General features: G+C 37.8%; 1 protein-coding gene across 12 annotated transcripts in view; it reads left to right on the top strand.

Annotated features, from left to right (window-relative positions):
* Positions 1-17880, top strand: part of ZNF438 (zinc finger protein 438) — a 56374-nt gene that overhangs the window by 34780 nt on the left and 3714 nt on the right. For 8 of the 12 annotated variants that reach the window (XM_075082519.1, XM_075082520.1, XM_075082516.1 and 5 more), the window contains 3 exons: positions 1057-1113; positions 10941-11045; positions 15813-17664. In XM_075082519.1, coding sequence (XP_074938620.1) covers positions 1086-1113; positions 10941-11045; positions 15813-17664 — 1985 coding nt within the window. In that variant the 5' untranslated portion in view covers positions 1057-1085. The remainder of the gene's footprint in view (positions 1-1056; positions 1114-10940; positions 11046-15812; positions 17665-17880) is intronic. The other 4 variants (XM_075082526.1, XM_075082527.1, XM_075082525.1 and 1 more) reach the window with 2 other exon arrangements.

Genomic DNA, 17880 nt, shown 5'->3' on the forward strand with positions numbered 1-17880 from the left:
CCAAAAACAGTCTTTCGGTACTTCATGTGCTCAGAAGGGGGCTCTTGAGTGGATGGCTGGAACGTTCTTTATGTAAGATCCTACCAGCTGTTAAATTGGCCAGGAAAGTAAGCAAACTCCACATCCACACAGCTGGCTCTGTTCATGGGAAATGTTATAGATATGCACTGGTATGAAAGCCTAGATCCAAGTAAACCCCCAAGTAGTTGGGAGTTCCATCTGTGTCGGTCAATGGACTTGTCTGTTACCCTCCCAAAGTCTCCAGCTGCATCAGGAGAACAAGAGTTCTATACTCTGTGTGACTTTCAATGTCTTAGTGGTGTTCAGCCAAACCAAACTATTATGCAGCATTCCAAAAGCCATAGACCATTTTATAATAAAGAAAATCTAAGTGGACAATAACACAATTTTATATTGTCATTATATTATACTATGTCTTTCTCGCTTGACTGTTGAGTCACACTTGGCCAAAGCTTAAGCACCACACTGACTGCACTGGGAAGAAATAGCCAACTCTTAAGATCCTGTGTGGCCACTTGATGTAATGCTATATTATGTCAGAATTTTTGCATCAAATTTTGTGATAAGTACCAACGTCAAATTCAGGAGAGCTGGCAGTGTAATGTTTGCTCCACAAATGAAAGCTGATGTCTTCATTGTAGCATCCGTGGAAGATTCAGCTTGTGAGTCAGTTACATGGGATCCATGCAGTGAGATGTTTGAAGGAAAATAGTTGCTTAACCCTACATTGTCTCTGATTCTTAAGAATGTATTGTCACATTGGAATTCTTGACATGTCCTCTTTTCTGGCTTTAATGGGGGTTTTCAATTACAAGAAGCCCAAGTTGGTTGTGCCCGGTGTTGAAATAAGGAGAGTGCATATAAGGGTATGTGTGATCTAGAGAAACACTTGGTTTAAAACTCCGGTGGTGTTTTGCATGAGGATCCATTCTGAAATATGATTTCAGAAAACTATTGCCATTGTCTTTTTTTTTTTTTTTTTTAGTTTATGAAAAATTATTGGAACTTCTAAGTATCTGTATTTCTTCTTTTCAGGAACGTTGTCGTAACTATTAAAGGGCATAATGCAGAATCCTTTAACTTTTTCTGCAGGTATAGTATACTTTCTATACTTTTTTTGAGAAATTAGATGCTTGTGATTCAAAATGTGGAAAAAAAAAATCATCATCATCATAAATCACTGTATAACTCGTGTCTACTATTCTACCCTCGTACAGTTAAAAAAAAAAAAAAAAAGACACTGCAACATTTATCACTTGAAACAATTGCAGTAGCTAAGACTCTTTTCTTTAGGATGTTGCTAATTACTGTTACCACCTATAGTTGAAACTTGAAATATATAAATCTGCTTCTTATTTGACTTAGCAGAATTAAGTGTTAACGGTTTATTACAATTTTTTTATCCTCATATATTTGAAAATCATTGTCATATTTGACCCCCATGTAATCGGGGGTCAAATCTATTTGCAAGTAATGCTACAAGGCTAGCACAAACAGGAAGATAAATATTTTCTAAATATAAACTTGTGATTTTAGATTTTAAGTGCCTTTTCTTCAGCATTCCTATCCTTACTAACATTTTTTGTGTTTAACTATATTTATTCTATGTTTTGTCTCTTCAGAAGTCATTTTGTGTTGATTTAGTTTTCAGTAGGGTTAGCGACTTGAATTTTTCCCTCCATTATTAGGAAGGGTGCTTGTGCTGAAACTGTATTCCCAAGCCTCTAAATGTGCAGCCGTACCTGAATATGCTTTACCTTTTGATCTGTGTCACAATGCTAATGTTTAAATATGAATTTTAACTTGAATGTCATTTTTAATGATACTTCTTAAATGCGAGTGAATGGTTGATGGATATGACATAAGCTCTAATGGACCTTTCAGAACCATTGCAGGTTGTCAGTTAAGTTTCCATCGTTAGTACTTAATGTTAATTAAGAAAAGCGCTATGTATTACTTAACTTGAAGCCTTGAGCTTTTACTGTCATGTAAGTTTATACTTTACCTGTTTTGTGAAGACTGAGTATTTTTATCATACTGTAATAATTCTGAGGAAGCTATTCCATGAGGATGTCATGCAAATTGAACTTAGTTGATGAGTTCTGTGTCTAATGGGACTAGTCTTTCAAGGGAGACAGTACTTACTGTTGGGTAAAGCTATCCACCCTGCAGTGTGCTCTATGTCCGTGTGCTTATGACTGAAGTACTTAATTCTAATACTTAAAAGCCTCAGTTTATGTTTTTCTTTAAATAACAGGAATTTGACCACTGTTGTAGTCAAATTGAATGTGTTATCTTTGTTAAAGTAATTTCTGAATAACAGGAGAATATAGACTGTGAAGCTGTTTGCAAACTTGAAACTGATGAATCATTTGCTTTGAGATTTTTTGAAGACCTTCCCCCCCCCCCCAACAAAAATCCATTCCAGTCACTATCCTGTTATCAGCTTGCACCCAGAGTGAATTATGAGAGCCATGTTGTAAACTTTGGAAGCGAGGGTTCATGTCAGAGATCATAACCAGATCCTGACCAAGAGCTATATCAGTGTGAAATCATGATATTCTACAAATATACTGGTCTCAGAATATTTTTTTGTATTCTTTTATGAGCACTCTTTTTTGTCCTTGTATCAAGCACCATTTTTGTTTCTTAAATGTGTTATGGCATTTTGAAAATATTGAGGCTATTAGCAATTTATAAGGATTGATGTACAACTATAACAACATTGGTACACTTCTTACAAATAAAAGGTTTGAAAATAAATGGTGTGAGAAGTAGAACCTATCCATGAGTTACATTCAGTATAGCATTTTTGTCAGTCTTTCTATACTTTGAAAGTGCTTGATATTTTTCAGTTGAGTATGGAAGTAATAGTGCAAGTTCTTTGACAAAGTAAACCCTTCACTGCTACCGTTTGTCATGTAATAGCAGAAGTTCTGTAATTTGATATGTATTCCTTCAGGGCATCTATATTTTTCTCAATATAAAATATATATATATATTAGAAGGGTGATTATTATTTATGTAACAAGCAATTGTAACTCTATGTTCGAACAGATGCACTTTTGTAAATAATGATAAATATTTATCTTCTAAGATTTTAATTTTTTTCCTAGGAATTATGAAACTATCATTGAAGCGTCATATTCCATCATTCACACTCATGTTAATATTTGCTGTTCAGCAAGTGCTGGATTGTTTTTGTAGTGTTCCATGACATAAAATACCAGTGTGCCTTAGAGAACTGAAATACCTTTGCATGAGTGGCACTGTCAGATTTATAAAATGCTTTTGTTGAAGGAGTCTAACATGAAAAAGATTGTGTATATTACACAATTGTGTAAAATATAAGGTTGTCCTTGTTTATCTAGGAATGTGTTTAATACTTTTCTTTTTAAAATGTACTTTGGAAAAGTACATCACAGGCTGAAATCATAGTTTTGTTGCTTGGGTATGTTTGGGTTGTTTTTTTCATATATATAGGGGTTTTTTAAAATGTCATTGTATAGTTTAGTACATTTTGTATCCAGGTTAGTATGGTCAAACTTCAATTAGCCATGTAAATGTGTTTTAGCATCAACTCTCACTTTGCTGGAACCCCTGCTGCCTTTATATCATTAACATAAATGCAGGTGCAAACAGCATTTATGTATTTTGATAGAAAGCAGTTGGAGACATTTCGCTGTGGGACACGACACTTTCAGATTGTGTACATCTGTTCAAATAATGTATCCAAGCCAGTGACATGAATGCAAGGATAAAAACATCTGCCCCTGAGACCATTTGCCATACAGCAGATGCTTACATCTTTATTTATGCAGATGGTTTGTGTGATGAGCTGAGCAATGATGAAAGCAAGGAACTTTTTGTCAAAGATTTCAGGGTATTGCTTGGGATGGGAAAATACATCGGTAACAGTACTTCATCTTCAGATGCCTACCAAAAGAAGAACATCTGTTGGAAATACTGATGTTTTTAGTAACATGGAAGTGTTGTTTGGGGCATTAAATCCATTACTGATTTTGCATTAATCTAGGGGTTTTTTTTAAAGATCTCTTGCACAAAAACTGTACTGCAGTTATAGAAGATACTAAATAGTTTAATATAAGTAATTACTTTTAACAGGAATGCTCAGCTGCTTTGCTTCAAGAAATTGTCAACTTTATACAAAGCCTTGAATTGAATGAAAAGTTTGCAAAGGTAGAATACTTTGAAATAATAACTCGTCATGTTGTTCAGAGGTGTGTGGTACTGTAAACGATTTCATGACTTTGGGGATTTTTCAACAGAAGCTGTATGTAGCGTTACAAAATTATTAGACAAATAGTTCAGCCGTTCTGTTGTTTGAAAATTACTGTAGGGAGTCGTCGTGAGTCGCAGATCTCGACTGAGCTGGCACTTAAAAGACGGAACAGGAAGCGGCCCAGTGTGGCCTTGCGGGCCGCAGCCTGGCTTGCCGGGCTCTGGCGGTGGCCGGAGGCAGCGGTGACGGGCGCCCGACTCCCCCTGCTGGACTCTGTACCAAGGGGCTCCTTTGTCTGCCGGAGCGTGCCAGATACACGTGAATTTAATTAAAAATGTACTGGTATTGCGGCACGTGGCAAGTTAAGCATATCATCTTTGGCCTACATTCCTGTTGACTGCATTCCTGTTTTCGTTCCCTCATATGCTGGCACCCATTAACAAGTGTTTGCTGATATATTATCACTTCGTGGTGTCTTCAGTCAATTGCTTTACAGCACATCCAGTACCTTCTTGTGAGAACTGGTGCTGCCTTTAAACAATGCAGTGGCCAATATGGGAAAGCTTAGCAATGTCAATAACCATTGCAAATACTTGTAATTATGCACAGGGGGAAAAAAAAGCATTCAGATACTGTAATTTAAATTAATTTTTTATACATCCTACTACCAGAAATGCATAGCTACGTTCAGGTTCAGCAGCAAGTGATAATTTTATATGCTCCAAAAACTAATATCTTCCTAGTCAGGCCCATTGTCTTTCCGAAGATGTTTTAGTTTTCCTGTGCTTTACAGGGCTGTGTGTGTCTTTAAAAAAATATACATATCTATTAGAAGTACTGTGGAGGTCCTCCAGTCTTTATTTTTGTTTTAATCCTTAGTGGAATTGACTACAGGTGGCAATGTTTTGCATATCTCAGCCAGAGCTGTAGAGTCTTTTTCTGAAGAAATTGGGGTCGTGAAGAAAGAAAAGGAGGGACAGACAGCGCAAACAAAAATCCTGATTAGAGAGTCCCCATTCAAAAATTAAATCACTTAGGTCATTTTCAAAAGAAATGAGGTATTTACAGAATTCCTCAGAAAATACTCTTTAACTGTCACCTAAGTTTAACAATGTGTTCTGGACCGTTCTTTGGGGAATGATAAACCCTGTGTATAGTTAATACATGAAGACACAAAATAGGCCAGGCCAAGTCTGACAGTCTTGTCGTCTTCTGTTCATCTTCAGTGAGGGAGTGCTTTCCAAGGTTTGTAGTACAGAAGTCACCATGCAGATGCTTTTAATGCCTCAAGTAAAAGACATTTGTTCTATTGAGCCAAAGCAGTGAATTAATTGTTTTTTTTTCTCTTGTGTATGGCCTCTGTTCAGAAAGAGGTGCTCTGGTGGTCACAAAAAAAGTGATGCTATAAAAGGAATAACAATTTTGCTGTTCTGTTGTGCTATCTATTTGCACATCAGTACTTGCAAAAAATAAATTTTGGGAGTAAGAGGCATAATTCCCTTACTGCAATCAGATGTACATGTTTTCTGTCCCATAGAGGGAAGGGAGGAGGGTTGAACTCTCAGTAAGACGAAGGCAGATTCTATTCTCAGCTTATTTGAAAGGGAAGCAAGAGTCTACTCAGAAAATATTTCATGATTTATTAATAAAATTGTTCTGCTTGACCTTTTTGTGCTGCATAGTTTCTGAAGAATTCTGCCTTCATTTTTGTAGCAGACCTGGTCATTATTGTTTGCTGCACTTAAGCAAAAAGTAAATCTATTAATTACCACTTACATTAGGCATATCAAGGTTTTGTCCAGGTTGATGTGATCTTGATAGGCCTTTTGAAGAGGACTTTACATTGACATCAACTTTACAGTGAATTAACTAGCATTTAGGTCCATATCTTTCTTGAAGCTTGCTAGAAGAAATCTCAACTGGCACTTCTCCCAGAAAATAATTTTTAAAAATCCAATTACAGTCCTTTCTTTTGAATCTTCTGTTTTTCCCCACCTTCTAAAGAACCTAATTCATATTCGCAATGCGATTGAATGTTCATGAGTTACGAGTTTATGACCAGTGCTTGCATCACCTCCCTTCAGCTATTCTCTGAACAATTAGTTCCCCCAAGTGGCTGTGTCACTGAAGCCATGCTTTGCAAACCTCCAGGTATGGGATTATGTGTGGAACAGAATGACTGGGCAAAACTGACAAAGGTAAACTACTGGATTTGCAATGCTACCAACATAATTTCTGTTCTACTCAACTAAGTCCTGTTGGAGCAGTGTGGTTTCTAGACAATGCCCACTTGAAGCTTGACGTGGTTGGTTGCTGAAACTAGTAGAGGCATATAGAAGCTGGAACACACTCTCTTTGATGATGTACATAACAGTCTCTCTCAGACAGAAGTTCCATGCTTAAACAGAAAAGAACCAGTTTCCATCTTTAATGGTGATTTGTGTGGTTGCAGAGGCCAGGCACATCCTGAGCCCATAGATTTATCTGCATAAACCTTATTCCAAAGTTCTGTTATTGCCATAATGACAAAAATATTTGTGATTTCTTCAGCTATAAAGGTGGAAAAAGACAATAATTACATATGCTTTGTATCTAGCTCTCTTTAAGTTAGTTTTCATTTCTTGATATGAAAATATTTTGATCTGCTTAAAACCTATTAATTATGTTAACCTTAATATGAAATGAGTAGCTTAAAACTTGAAAGACTGTGCCTTCAAAAAAATGAAAGGCTTTTAAAGTTCACAAACACTGCATGAGAGATGTTAAGAGAACATGTGGACATGCTAGTAAATGTATTTTAAAATCATTGCAAAAGGGTGTTTAAAAATCTCATACGTATATATGTTCTGACTTTCAGGAAAGACTTCCTAAACACACTTCCTTTAAAAACATTAGCACACAAATGTTTTGGGTTTTTTTTTATAGGAGGTTGTGTTAAGCCTTGCATTGCCCACATTTTATATAAGATGTTGCTTTCTAATATTGATTTACCCACATGTGGCTAAAACATTTGATATTACAACTCAAAAAAGTTATGTCAAAGCTGCTGGCCACTTGTTATTCCCTATAGAAATAGGATTTCATACAAATTTTAAGAGTTACTTGTGCTGGGACAATACAGAGATATGTGAAATCTAAATCTATGAGAAATTCAAAATGATGTCTTAGATTATTATTGTCGCTTATGCTGATGATATAGCATCTAGATGCATTGATTTCTTGGTGTGCTAACTTTTGTTTAACAGGTCTGCTTTTGCATGGGTATTGTTTTTGTTACACTTTTCTCTGAGGGCAGAGATACTGGAGCCAAGATGCTGGCAGGATTGTATTGGCAGAAAGAAACCTTAAATAGAATCATAGAATTGTAGAATAGTTTGGGTTAGAAGGGACATTTAAAGCTCATCTAGTCCAGCCTCCTTGCAGTGAGCAGGGACATCTTCAACTAGATTGCTCAGAGCCCCTTCAAACCTGGCCCTGAATGTTTCCACACTTGGGGCATCTACCACCTCTCTGGGCAACCTGTGCCAGTGTCACCACCCTCATTGTGAAAAATTTCTTCCTCATATCTAGTCTAAATCTACCCTCTTCTGGTTGAAAAGCCATTACCCCTTGTCCTGTCATAACAGGCCCTACTAAAAAGTTTGTCCCCATCTTTCTTACAAGCCCCCTTTAATGACCCCTTTAAGCCCCAATAAGGTCTCCCCAGAGCCTTCTCTTCTGCAGGCTGAACAACCCCCAACTCACCCAGGCTTTCCTCATAGGAGAGGTGCTCCAGCCCTCTGATGATTTTTGTGGCCCTCCTCTGGACCCACTCCAACAGGTCCATGTCCTTCTTGTGCTGAGGGCTGCAGAGCTGGACGCAGCACTCCAGGTAGGCTCTCACTACAGCGGAGTAGGGGGGCAGAATCACCTCCCTCGACCTGCTGGCCACGCTTCCTTTGATGCAGCCCAGGATACAGCTGGCTTTCTGGGCTGCAAGCGCACACTGCCAGCTCATGTCCAGCTTTTAATCCACCAGTACTCCCAAATCCTTCTTGGCAGGGCTGCTCTCAATCCCTTAATTCCCTAGTCTGTACTGATATTGGGGGTTGCCCTGACTCAGATGCAGGACCTTGCACTTGGCCTTGTTGAACTTCATGAGGTCCACATGGGCCCACTTCTTGAGCTTGTTCAGGTCCCTGTGGATGGCATCCCATCCTTCAGGCGTGTCAATCACACCACTCAGCTTGGCGTTGCCTGCAAATTTGCTGAGGGTGCACTTTATTCCACTTTCTGAGCCATTAGGATATTTAACAGGTCCCAGTGCAGGCGCCTGAGGGACACAACTCATCACTGGCCTCCATCTGGACATTGAGCCTTTGACCACTACTCTCTGGATGCAACCATCCAACCAATTCCTTGTCCACCGAACAGTCCACCCATCAAATCTATATCTCTCCACTTCAGAGAGAAGGATGTTGTTGGAGCCATGCCAAAGGCCTTACAGAAATCCAAATAGATGACAGCACGATAATTAAGCAACTCCTATGTATACTTTCAAGCAACGGGGGAAGGCAGTTCTGGAAATTGAGAAAGTAGAGTTACCTACCAGTAGAGATTATTAATATTCCTTTTTTTTAATGTTATGTTTGATACCAATTTCCTGAAATGTAGATCTGTATAAACTCTGTCATAGATCAATCTATAGTTGATAGTGCAATAAGGATGTTTTGGGTAAAAAAAAAGACCGAATTAGACAGGAAACTGAAGAACTTCCTTAAACATGAACTATGTACCCATGATCTTGGATTACTGTGACTTATCTGTCAAAAATGACTGTTTATGCCAAAAATCGTTTTAGCATATTCCCACACTGAAAAATGTCACTAGAAATTTTAAGGTTGAACGTCTGCTTTAATGGAGTCCAGTTAATGTCAGAAAAAAAACATTTTTGTTCTGTAACTTTGTTGTTGTAATGCGCTCTTCTGCTAAGAAGAGTCTTTTGGAGACTGTATAAGGAATCCAGGAAGTATCCCACTGCTCACAGAATTTCTTGAAACGCGCTATCATCCTAATCCCTTAAGACAATAAACTTGCACAGACTTTAAAGTAAAGACGACCTCTCTAAATGATAAAATGCCTAGTGCAGAACTAGCAAATCGCATTGATGCTTCAGTAAGAATTAGTTATATAAAGCTTTAAAGAGGTCTAATACTTCCTTTCAGATTGTTAACAAGCTTCTGATCTTGTTCCTCCTGTGGTATACCAGAACACGTATTTCTAAGCATATTTGTACGTTCTGTATCTTAGTGTTTATGTGAATGATGTACTGTGATTTTTCCAAACTTGCATTAGAATACTTCAATATAGTGTTTACTTTTCTAATCTAATTTGAATTGCACAAAAGGACTCCTACATAGGCATAATAATTTTACTCTTAAAGAAATCAAGTACTAAAAAGGTAAGAAATACAAGATATGAGGTTATCCCTGTGTGTTAAATGCTGCTTCTTTCCAAATCACATGTAATAGTAATATTTGTTACCCATCTTAAGGCTTCATTTAGTTCCCATATCCCACCCTGACTCTTTGGCCTAGACACACTTTACAAGTCTCATTTCTAGTTCTCTTGTCCTTCTCCCGCTTGCCCTGTATATATCCTAGTTTATCTTCCATGCTGTCAGCTCAGCAGTTGAGAGATAAGGAGAGGCCATTTCCTTGTTCCAACTTGGGTGTTTGGTCCTAAAGCAATAGTTTTAGGTAAAATCCAGCCCAGCCTGAAGCAGGAGCGTGTTCAATAGAATGTAATAATTTGAAAAATTAGCTGCCTAAAGTATCTGTTGGGCACATGCCAAGAGCTTACAACTTTGCCAGATTTGGGCAGCTTTTCAGACGAGACATTGCTGTGTCAAATATCAAGGTCTTGGTCTAATGCACAGATGTGTTACTAGATTATTTTTTTTTTAATGCAGACATACGTGGGGATGGCTGGCATTTGCTGTTGAAATGAATTGTAGAAAATTATCTGAGGCAAGTACCCAGAACAGAACATTCCACCCAAACAGTTTTTATTAGGCAAGGATAGAAACAACTGCAAGTTAATTGTTAAAATGTATAGAGTTGGGCACTCCTGATTTTTAGGATTTTTATTCTCAACCTTACTTCATAGAGGTGTGTGACAAAACTAGTTTTGAACGTAGAAGGCCAAATTCTATTTTATTCTATTTTCTAGAATATCTGCAGTTCCATTGATTTACATGGGATTATGGAAAGTGTAAGTCAGCATGGAATTTAGCCCCTGTATTTAAAAGCCTCACTAAAGCTACTGAACCTTCATTTTTGTGAGCTTTTTGTTTTGGTGCTGTTGACTGTCTGCCATGACACTGAAGCTAAAGCATTCCATCTGTTTACCACATTAACCAGCTTTACTCAATTATTAAGCTATCACCTTGTATTTGGCATGTAATATATTAGATTTTGAAACGTTTTTTTGAGGAGAGGAAAATGGCAAAGAGCAAGAAGCAGTAGCTTTCCTAATGCATTAACTGGAAGTTAATGTTTTATATTGTTGTTTTATATTGTCTTTTTCTAGGTTTTGTTGGGTTTGGGTGTTGTTTGGGGTTTTTTCGGTCTGTTTTTTTGGCGTTGTTTTTTTTTGTCATGGGATCTATTTATAACTGACTGAAGCACTTTTGCAGGTGGTGTTTTTTTGCATGCTAATCCTGCAGAGAAACATTGTGTCCAACAAAGTATGCTGGGTCAGCAAAACCAAGAAACTTGTGCTGGAAAGACGGTATCCACAGGTATTTAGCATGTATGGAGATTTAGCAAAATGAATTATTAACTATCATTGACAGAAATAAATCTAGTATTGTCTGTCCGGAAGTTGTGCATTTTTTTCTTTCCCATAGGAAAGGAAGAATATCCTTTCAAAGTCAGCAAAAGACTCAGCAATGTAAACATGCATTTAATAAAATAGTTCATTAATCTTTTTCATCTGTATTCTGCCTGTCCCTTCAAAACAAGATGATTCTTTTATTGTGTTATTTCCTGTCACTTGTCAGTCATACAAAAATTAAATACATATCTACCCAAGTGAGGTAGTCCTACAAGGATTATTTTAAAAACTAACACTGTTACACAGTGGTTTCTGGCATTTTGGTAGTTTATTTTAATGTTCAAAACAGACCAGATTAGTGGGGAAAATTAAATTTCTGCTGATGCTTTCTGCAGTGTCTGAGTTCACCAATGTTACGTGCTTTACATAGAGAACAAACTGAAGGAGGTGCAAAAAGAAGGCAGAACAGGCTAGAGTAGAACAGACTTGAATGACTTAGGAAGGAAGGGGAACCATGCATGATAGCAGCATGGTTAGCAGGACAGCAGCAGGAAGGCGTTCTTTCCTCCAGAGGACGCTTCCCAGCATGGCTATATCAGAGACTTTGATGCATCATTTATTTTTTGTATTGCTGTATCACTGTCCAGTCCTGTACAATTTTAAGGTTATTTAGAAGGGGTGAAAGTTTATGAGATCCTGCAAGTGTCTGTGATTTGATACTTGCAGGTAGTAGCATGGTAACCATTAATCTTTTAATAGAGACTTTTAAAGTAAATGGATTGAATTGCATTTGATTAAACCTTGTGCTTAATTATTTAAAAGTGTCTACCTGTTGCCTCAACTCCATGCCTGTTTGAAAGACTGAGAACACAGCAGTTTAAAATGAGCTTCATGTCATTTGGATATTAAATCTAACATTTTCATTAATTTCCTTTATTCTTAATGACAATTCTGGAGAAAGTATAAAAATTATTGCCTTACAGTGAAGGACCTGTAGAGTGACTTGTAGAATGTTGTCTACAACCAAGGGCCATCCTCAAAAATGCCATTTCAGAGCCTCCCTTCCTTAACTGAAAGTTCCCCTTCTTACATGCAAGACTTCATGGATTTGTATAGGCATGAAGGCTTTTCCTCAGGTCATAACTGACAAGTCAAAATGAGCCCTTTGAATCAGAGACAGAAATGATTTGGAAGAAGGTGTGGAATAGAATTGGAATGCCCCTGAAAGATGCATATTGAGTTTCCAAGGGGCCTTCTGGTAGACAGACAGCCAGAGCATATTTAAGTCCTTCAGTATCAGGGTGGCGAAGACATGAATTACTCTACTGATCACTGTGTGCAAAGGAAATTGTTGAAACTTTTCACCAAGTATAAATGGAGAAAATAGTTTTGGTCACTGATGCTATTTGCATACTCAGGGTGGGGTCAGTAGGATCTCCAGTCTGTGAATTGACTGGCTGCTTTTCCCTGATCCGTGATGCTAAATAGTCTTCCACCAGTTCTTCCAATTAGCTTTCCCACCACAAGCAAAATCTTAACTGAGTCTGAGGAATCATCAGACAGCTAGTCTGCATCTAGCCCATCTCTATATTTAGGCACTGGCTAAGCTGCTTAACTATAGCAGCTGTGTTGGATGAGAGGGAAATAAAGAGTTGAGTATCCTTTGCTTACCAGAGGCACTGCAGTGAATGTTGCTGCACTAAACTCTAATGTAAACCTTGGGGGGGGGACAGGGGGACCAAAACCAACATTGTACTGAAGGCTGATACCAAACACAGCTTGCCTGAAAGACATATTTGTGACAAAATTATGCTAGTTGGAAAAAGCATTTGTATAAAAATCCCCCTCAGTTATATCGATGCTTAGTATTGTGTTAACTACATAAGAAGAATATTGATCTAAATGGAGCTTGTTTCAGAGAGCATTATGTGTTGATATTCATGAAGGTCTTGGCTTCTAGAATGGTACTTTCCTGTGGAATGCTGCGAGAATGTGTGGAGACACTTGCTTTAAAGAAAAGTGATTTTACTGTCTAATTTTGCAGTAGGCAAGCCAATGTATTTGAGAAGTATATGCTTATTTTTAAAGCTAGTGTCATGCATTATTTCTACAAATATTTCCTCCTAATCTGAAATTAACCTTTCTTTTATGGTGCTTTGACTGCCATTTCCACGCTTTTGTAGAGGTGCCATGTCCACAGCAAAACTTCTGTCTTTTCATGAACTCTCATTGTTTGCTACCGTTGGTTGGCGAGTGGGTGCCTTATAACTTGGAGTGTAAAGCAGGACAGGTAGTGGTATGCTGAAGTCCTGGCCTTCATAAAAAGCTGATGCAAATCAGTGAATGAGATTTGGGGGGGGAGGGGGGAAGGAGACGTACAAGCCAAACGGGAATAAAAGCCAAAAGGGAATGGAAACTACTTTGTGTTGAATATTGTGGCAAGCTGAGTAACTGCTGATTTGGAAAAAGTCTTTAATATGAGTATATGGGAAGCACAATCTGGAAAAATAAACGCAGACTCTGTTCCCTGAAAGAAAAATACACTTGTTCTGTCATCTACTGTATTTAAGCTGTACGATTTGACCTGCAACTAGCATTGAAGTTCAGGGCTAGATTGGTTAATGATTACAATACTTCACATCATTTTATTGTACTTCTCAGAAGCTCTTAAAAGTGTTTCCTCAAAAGCAGCAACAGGAAGATACCCTGCAGGAAACAAATAATCTAAGTATTATTACTAATCTTAGCAGTTGAAAAGATAAAGATTTCTAAGTATTTAATGATTGTAGATTGGCAAAAATTGAAGTTCTTAGTGAGAAATAGTGCATGCTCCTAGCTTTTGGAGAATAAAAGGGGCTGTAGAGAAACAGAATTTTAAACTTATCATGTTTCTGCTTTTTCCAGGTTGCACAAACTCTTGTCAGCCTGGACTTATCCCTGTGCATAGGGATCTCTATATTTGTGCAGGATTTCCATATGTACATAAGTCCAGCCTGCATAGAATATCTAGAAATTCTGGACATCTCCACAGACATTGAGCAGAAAGACAGTTATGATGGTGCCCAGTAGTTCCACTTAGTTGGAGGATCAAGAAGGTGCATAATAGACTTGGGGTTTGATGCTGTAGATGGCAATAAAAGGATCAAAGGTTTATGCCCTGTGTAGTTATTACTTTATGAATGTGCTGTAGGTCAAAGAGTTTTCAGAAGCATCAGACCTACTGTGTATAAACTGTACACTTTATATGCGATTGCTCAGTGAATCTAACATGTCCTGAAGGCAGTGGATTTACTGCACATGTGCATACCATGGGTGTGCACGTTCATCTGTCCAGGAGTGCTGGTCATGAAATGCAACAGCTCTGTAACTTACAGTGCATGTTGCAAAATGTGTGATGTCTGAGAACATCCAGGATCAAGATAAACTTACTGGAGTTTCCAGTGTGGTGGTAGTTCACAGTTACCTCTTTAAGTGTATAAATGCATTTGCAATACAAGGCTTTAAAATGTTAAGGAGTGGAAACTCTCCCATGGAATTACTCTAACTGCAGTATTTCAAGGTCCTAGCATTTCCTTTTACATATTCAATTCAGATGTGATTCCTCTCTCAAAATGATTTTTTCTTAAATTGTTGCCTTCCCAAATTGCCTTTCTGCTTGGGATCTTTGTAGTTGAATTCCCAGTGGTTGAGGTTGTTGGGAATTTTTTTTTTCAGGAAACCTGTCCCAGTTTTTGAGAACTGGAAGCATCAGTAGTTGAATTTGGGAGTGGGTAATGAGGCTGTTATATGAAATGGTAGTGATGTAATTAACTGTATACAAGTCCTTTTTTATGGAGTGTCTGAAAGTTCATCATATATCTCTGCTGCTCAATGCAGATTATATCTTACACGTTTTACCTTTCTCCTTTTATGTGTTTTAATTATCTTCACATTCTTCTTTACTAAAAATGTTTGCAACATTAACTAAGTAGAAACAGGAAGGAGCTGTGATACAACCTTGATAAATTGCATCTTTCAAGAAAATATTTTAATATCTTGCTACAGTTTTTGTATTGTTCATTAAAGGCACATAAGCGATGTATGTGATTGGGTATTTGACAGCAGTACATCTCTCAAGTCCTCTTTGATTTTATTACACATTATTTGCATGTTTTATAGCAGTAATTTTTTAAAGACTTCGTCAAGTAAGCTTTGGTCTGTATCTGGTAAAACCCACAAATTCTAAATGTTACATAACCTCTGAAAGATGGCATGACTCTGGTTGAGAGATGTGATCAGAGCAGGTACTCAGAAAAGTTCTGCATCATGGAGTTTAAGCTGAACTTTTCTGCTGAAGGTTCCAGCTGACTATTGCCAGCATGCTAGCGCAGCTTTTCTAGGGCAGAAGAGGCTTAAAAGTGTATTTGTTCTGAAATACTGTGTAGTTTCTAACACAGAATGAAACATCCATTTAAGATTAGATTAAGAGGGGGTTTTTTGAGTGTGTGTTTGTTTTACTTTTTTTTTTTTTTCCCCCCCTAATCTATATTCAAGCACCTTGCTTCAGGGAGTATTTTTGTTCTGTCCATGAAACTTTTGCAATTCTAAACTTAATTTAGTCATCATTTAAATACCTAAATATTTTTAATAAGTTTGTATGTAATAATACCCTTTGTAAGCAATTTTATTTTTGATACAGTAATTTTTTTAAAAATACTATTTATTATATTACATCTTTGTTATGTTATTACAGATAAACACAAATCCCCTTCGGATATAATACAAAGTTTTCAGAAGAAAAGTCAGTTTAGAACCATTGCTCCAAAAATGGTACCAAAAATTTTAACATCTGGAGTTGTTTCTTGTCTTCAGTCATCTTTGCCTGATCAAAATACACCGATTTCAGCTGCAGGTTCTAAACCGCTGGTGGTACCAGCTCAAAACTATGCTGTCATGCAGGTGGCTGGTCATGAGGGAACTTTTTCTCTGTTGGCCTTGCCATATGTTGCTCCTGCCCTAGCGCAGCAAGTCCAGCAGTCAAGCATGGCCCCTTCTGAAAACCTAAAGCTGCCTATCCCTAGGTACCAATCGGTAAGAAATAAACTGCTGAGTGACAAAAAACCGGCACAAATCTCTGTTTTGGGTGCACATAACAAGATTCCTACCAAAGCATCGATCTCATCGCAGACTTCCCGCTTGACTACCTTAGCTGAAGATTGTCCTGAAACTCACTCCAGTTCAGATTCAGCTGAGCGAGTGATGCTAACAGACCGTGACTCAGCTAAAATTACAGTTGCCACATTAGTAAATAAAAGCAATTGTGTGGAATCTGGATCTCCTTTAGTGAACAAAACTGAAATCACTAACAGTAATGTGTCTGGACCACCTCTAGTTAAAGACTCTTTATCCAAGCCAGCAAGTACAATTAGTCCCATGAAACTAAGTCTGCCCTCTGTGAAGAGAGCATCTGAAACCACAAGAGAGTCATTCATAACATCTGAGAAACTAAAGGAAAAACCCGCAAATTCTGTTGCTGTCCTGTCACCAGCAGTTTTTGCCAGTACAATACAGATGACTCCATCAGCACCAAAAGGAAAACTTCCTATTTTGCCTTACTCAAGGATGAAAAATTCAGCATTCTGTAAATCTAAGCACAATACTAACGTTACAGATGTATCTGGTCCTTCACTAAGATCTGAATGTGAAAAGATACCAGCTTTGGCGAAAACCTTTCATGCTCCTACTAAATCATCTGATAAGCGATTAGCCATATCGTTTACACATGTCCCCAGACAAACCATTCAAGAAAATACCTTCTCTCCATCCAATAAAGTGGATGTCGACAATCTTAAAAAACTGAACAGTGCAGTCTCTAAAAGAAAAGGTAGGAAAAGAAGAGCCCCAGATGATTTATTGGCTTTTCAGACCAAGCGAAGGAAATGCATCCTTAATAAGTTTAGAGAAGGAAGAGAGAGGATGAAAGTTGATCTTCAGCCACCTGAAGACAAAAAAGCAGAGGCAGTGAAAAAATACCGTAGCATTAGACCAAAACCAGTGGTAGTTGTACAGGCTTTTGCACCACTGACGTCTGCAGCAATAGTAGGGACACCATCTCCTGACCGTTCAGATGAAGATATTTTTTTAAATAGCTCACTTCCCAACAAATATTTAAGTTACAAGCATAGTGATGCTGCATCAGCTAAATCAAGTGACTTAAGTAGAAATGCATGTTCAACTGTACCTAAGCCATCACATAAATGTCACGTTTGTAACCATATCTTCCAGTTTAAACACCATCTTCAGGACCACATGAACACACATACAAACAAACGGCCTTACAGCTGTCGAATTTGCCGGAAAGCATATATTCACTCGGGAAGCCTGAGCACACATATGAAACTTCATCACAACGAAGGCAAACCTAAAAAACTTGTGTGTTGTGAATTCTGTGCTAAAGTTTTTGGCCATGCAAAAGTGTATTTCGGTCACCTAAGAGAAGTGCACAGGGTTGTTATCAGCACAGAGTCCTCTACTAGTGAGCAACAGCTGCAAGATGCTTTAAAGAAGAGAGACACAAATATAAAAGGAGCAGAAGTAACGGAGAGGTGAGTGTTTTCACTAATTAAATACTTGGGATTTCAGGTTGTCAGTCAAAGTTCATAAACTCACCATTATGAAAATTGTTGCTTTTTCCTCATCTTTTTTTCCCCCAAGGTGAGATTCCTAGTGGTTTAAATATTTTGCTAAGGAATCTAGTCAATCCATTAGACTATCCAATATATTTCAGTTGATCTATTGAATATAAATTATTACTGACACTT

This window comes from Phalacrocorax aristotelis, chromosome 2, assembly GCF_949628215.1.
Source record: "Phalacrocorax aristotelis chromosome 2, bGulAri2.1, whole genome shotgun sequence".
NCBI lineage: Eukaryota > Metazoa > Chordata > Aves > Suliformes > Phalacrocoracidae > Phalacrocorax > Phalacrocorax aristotelis.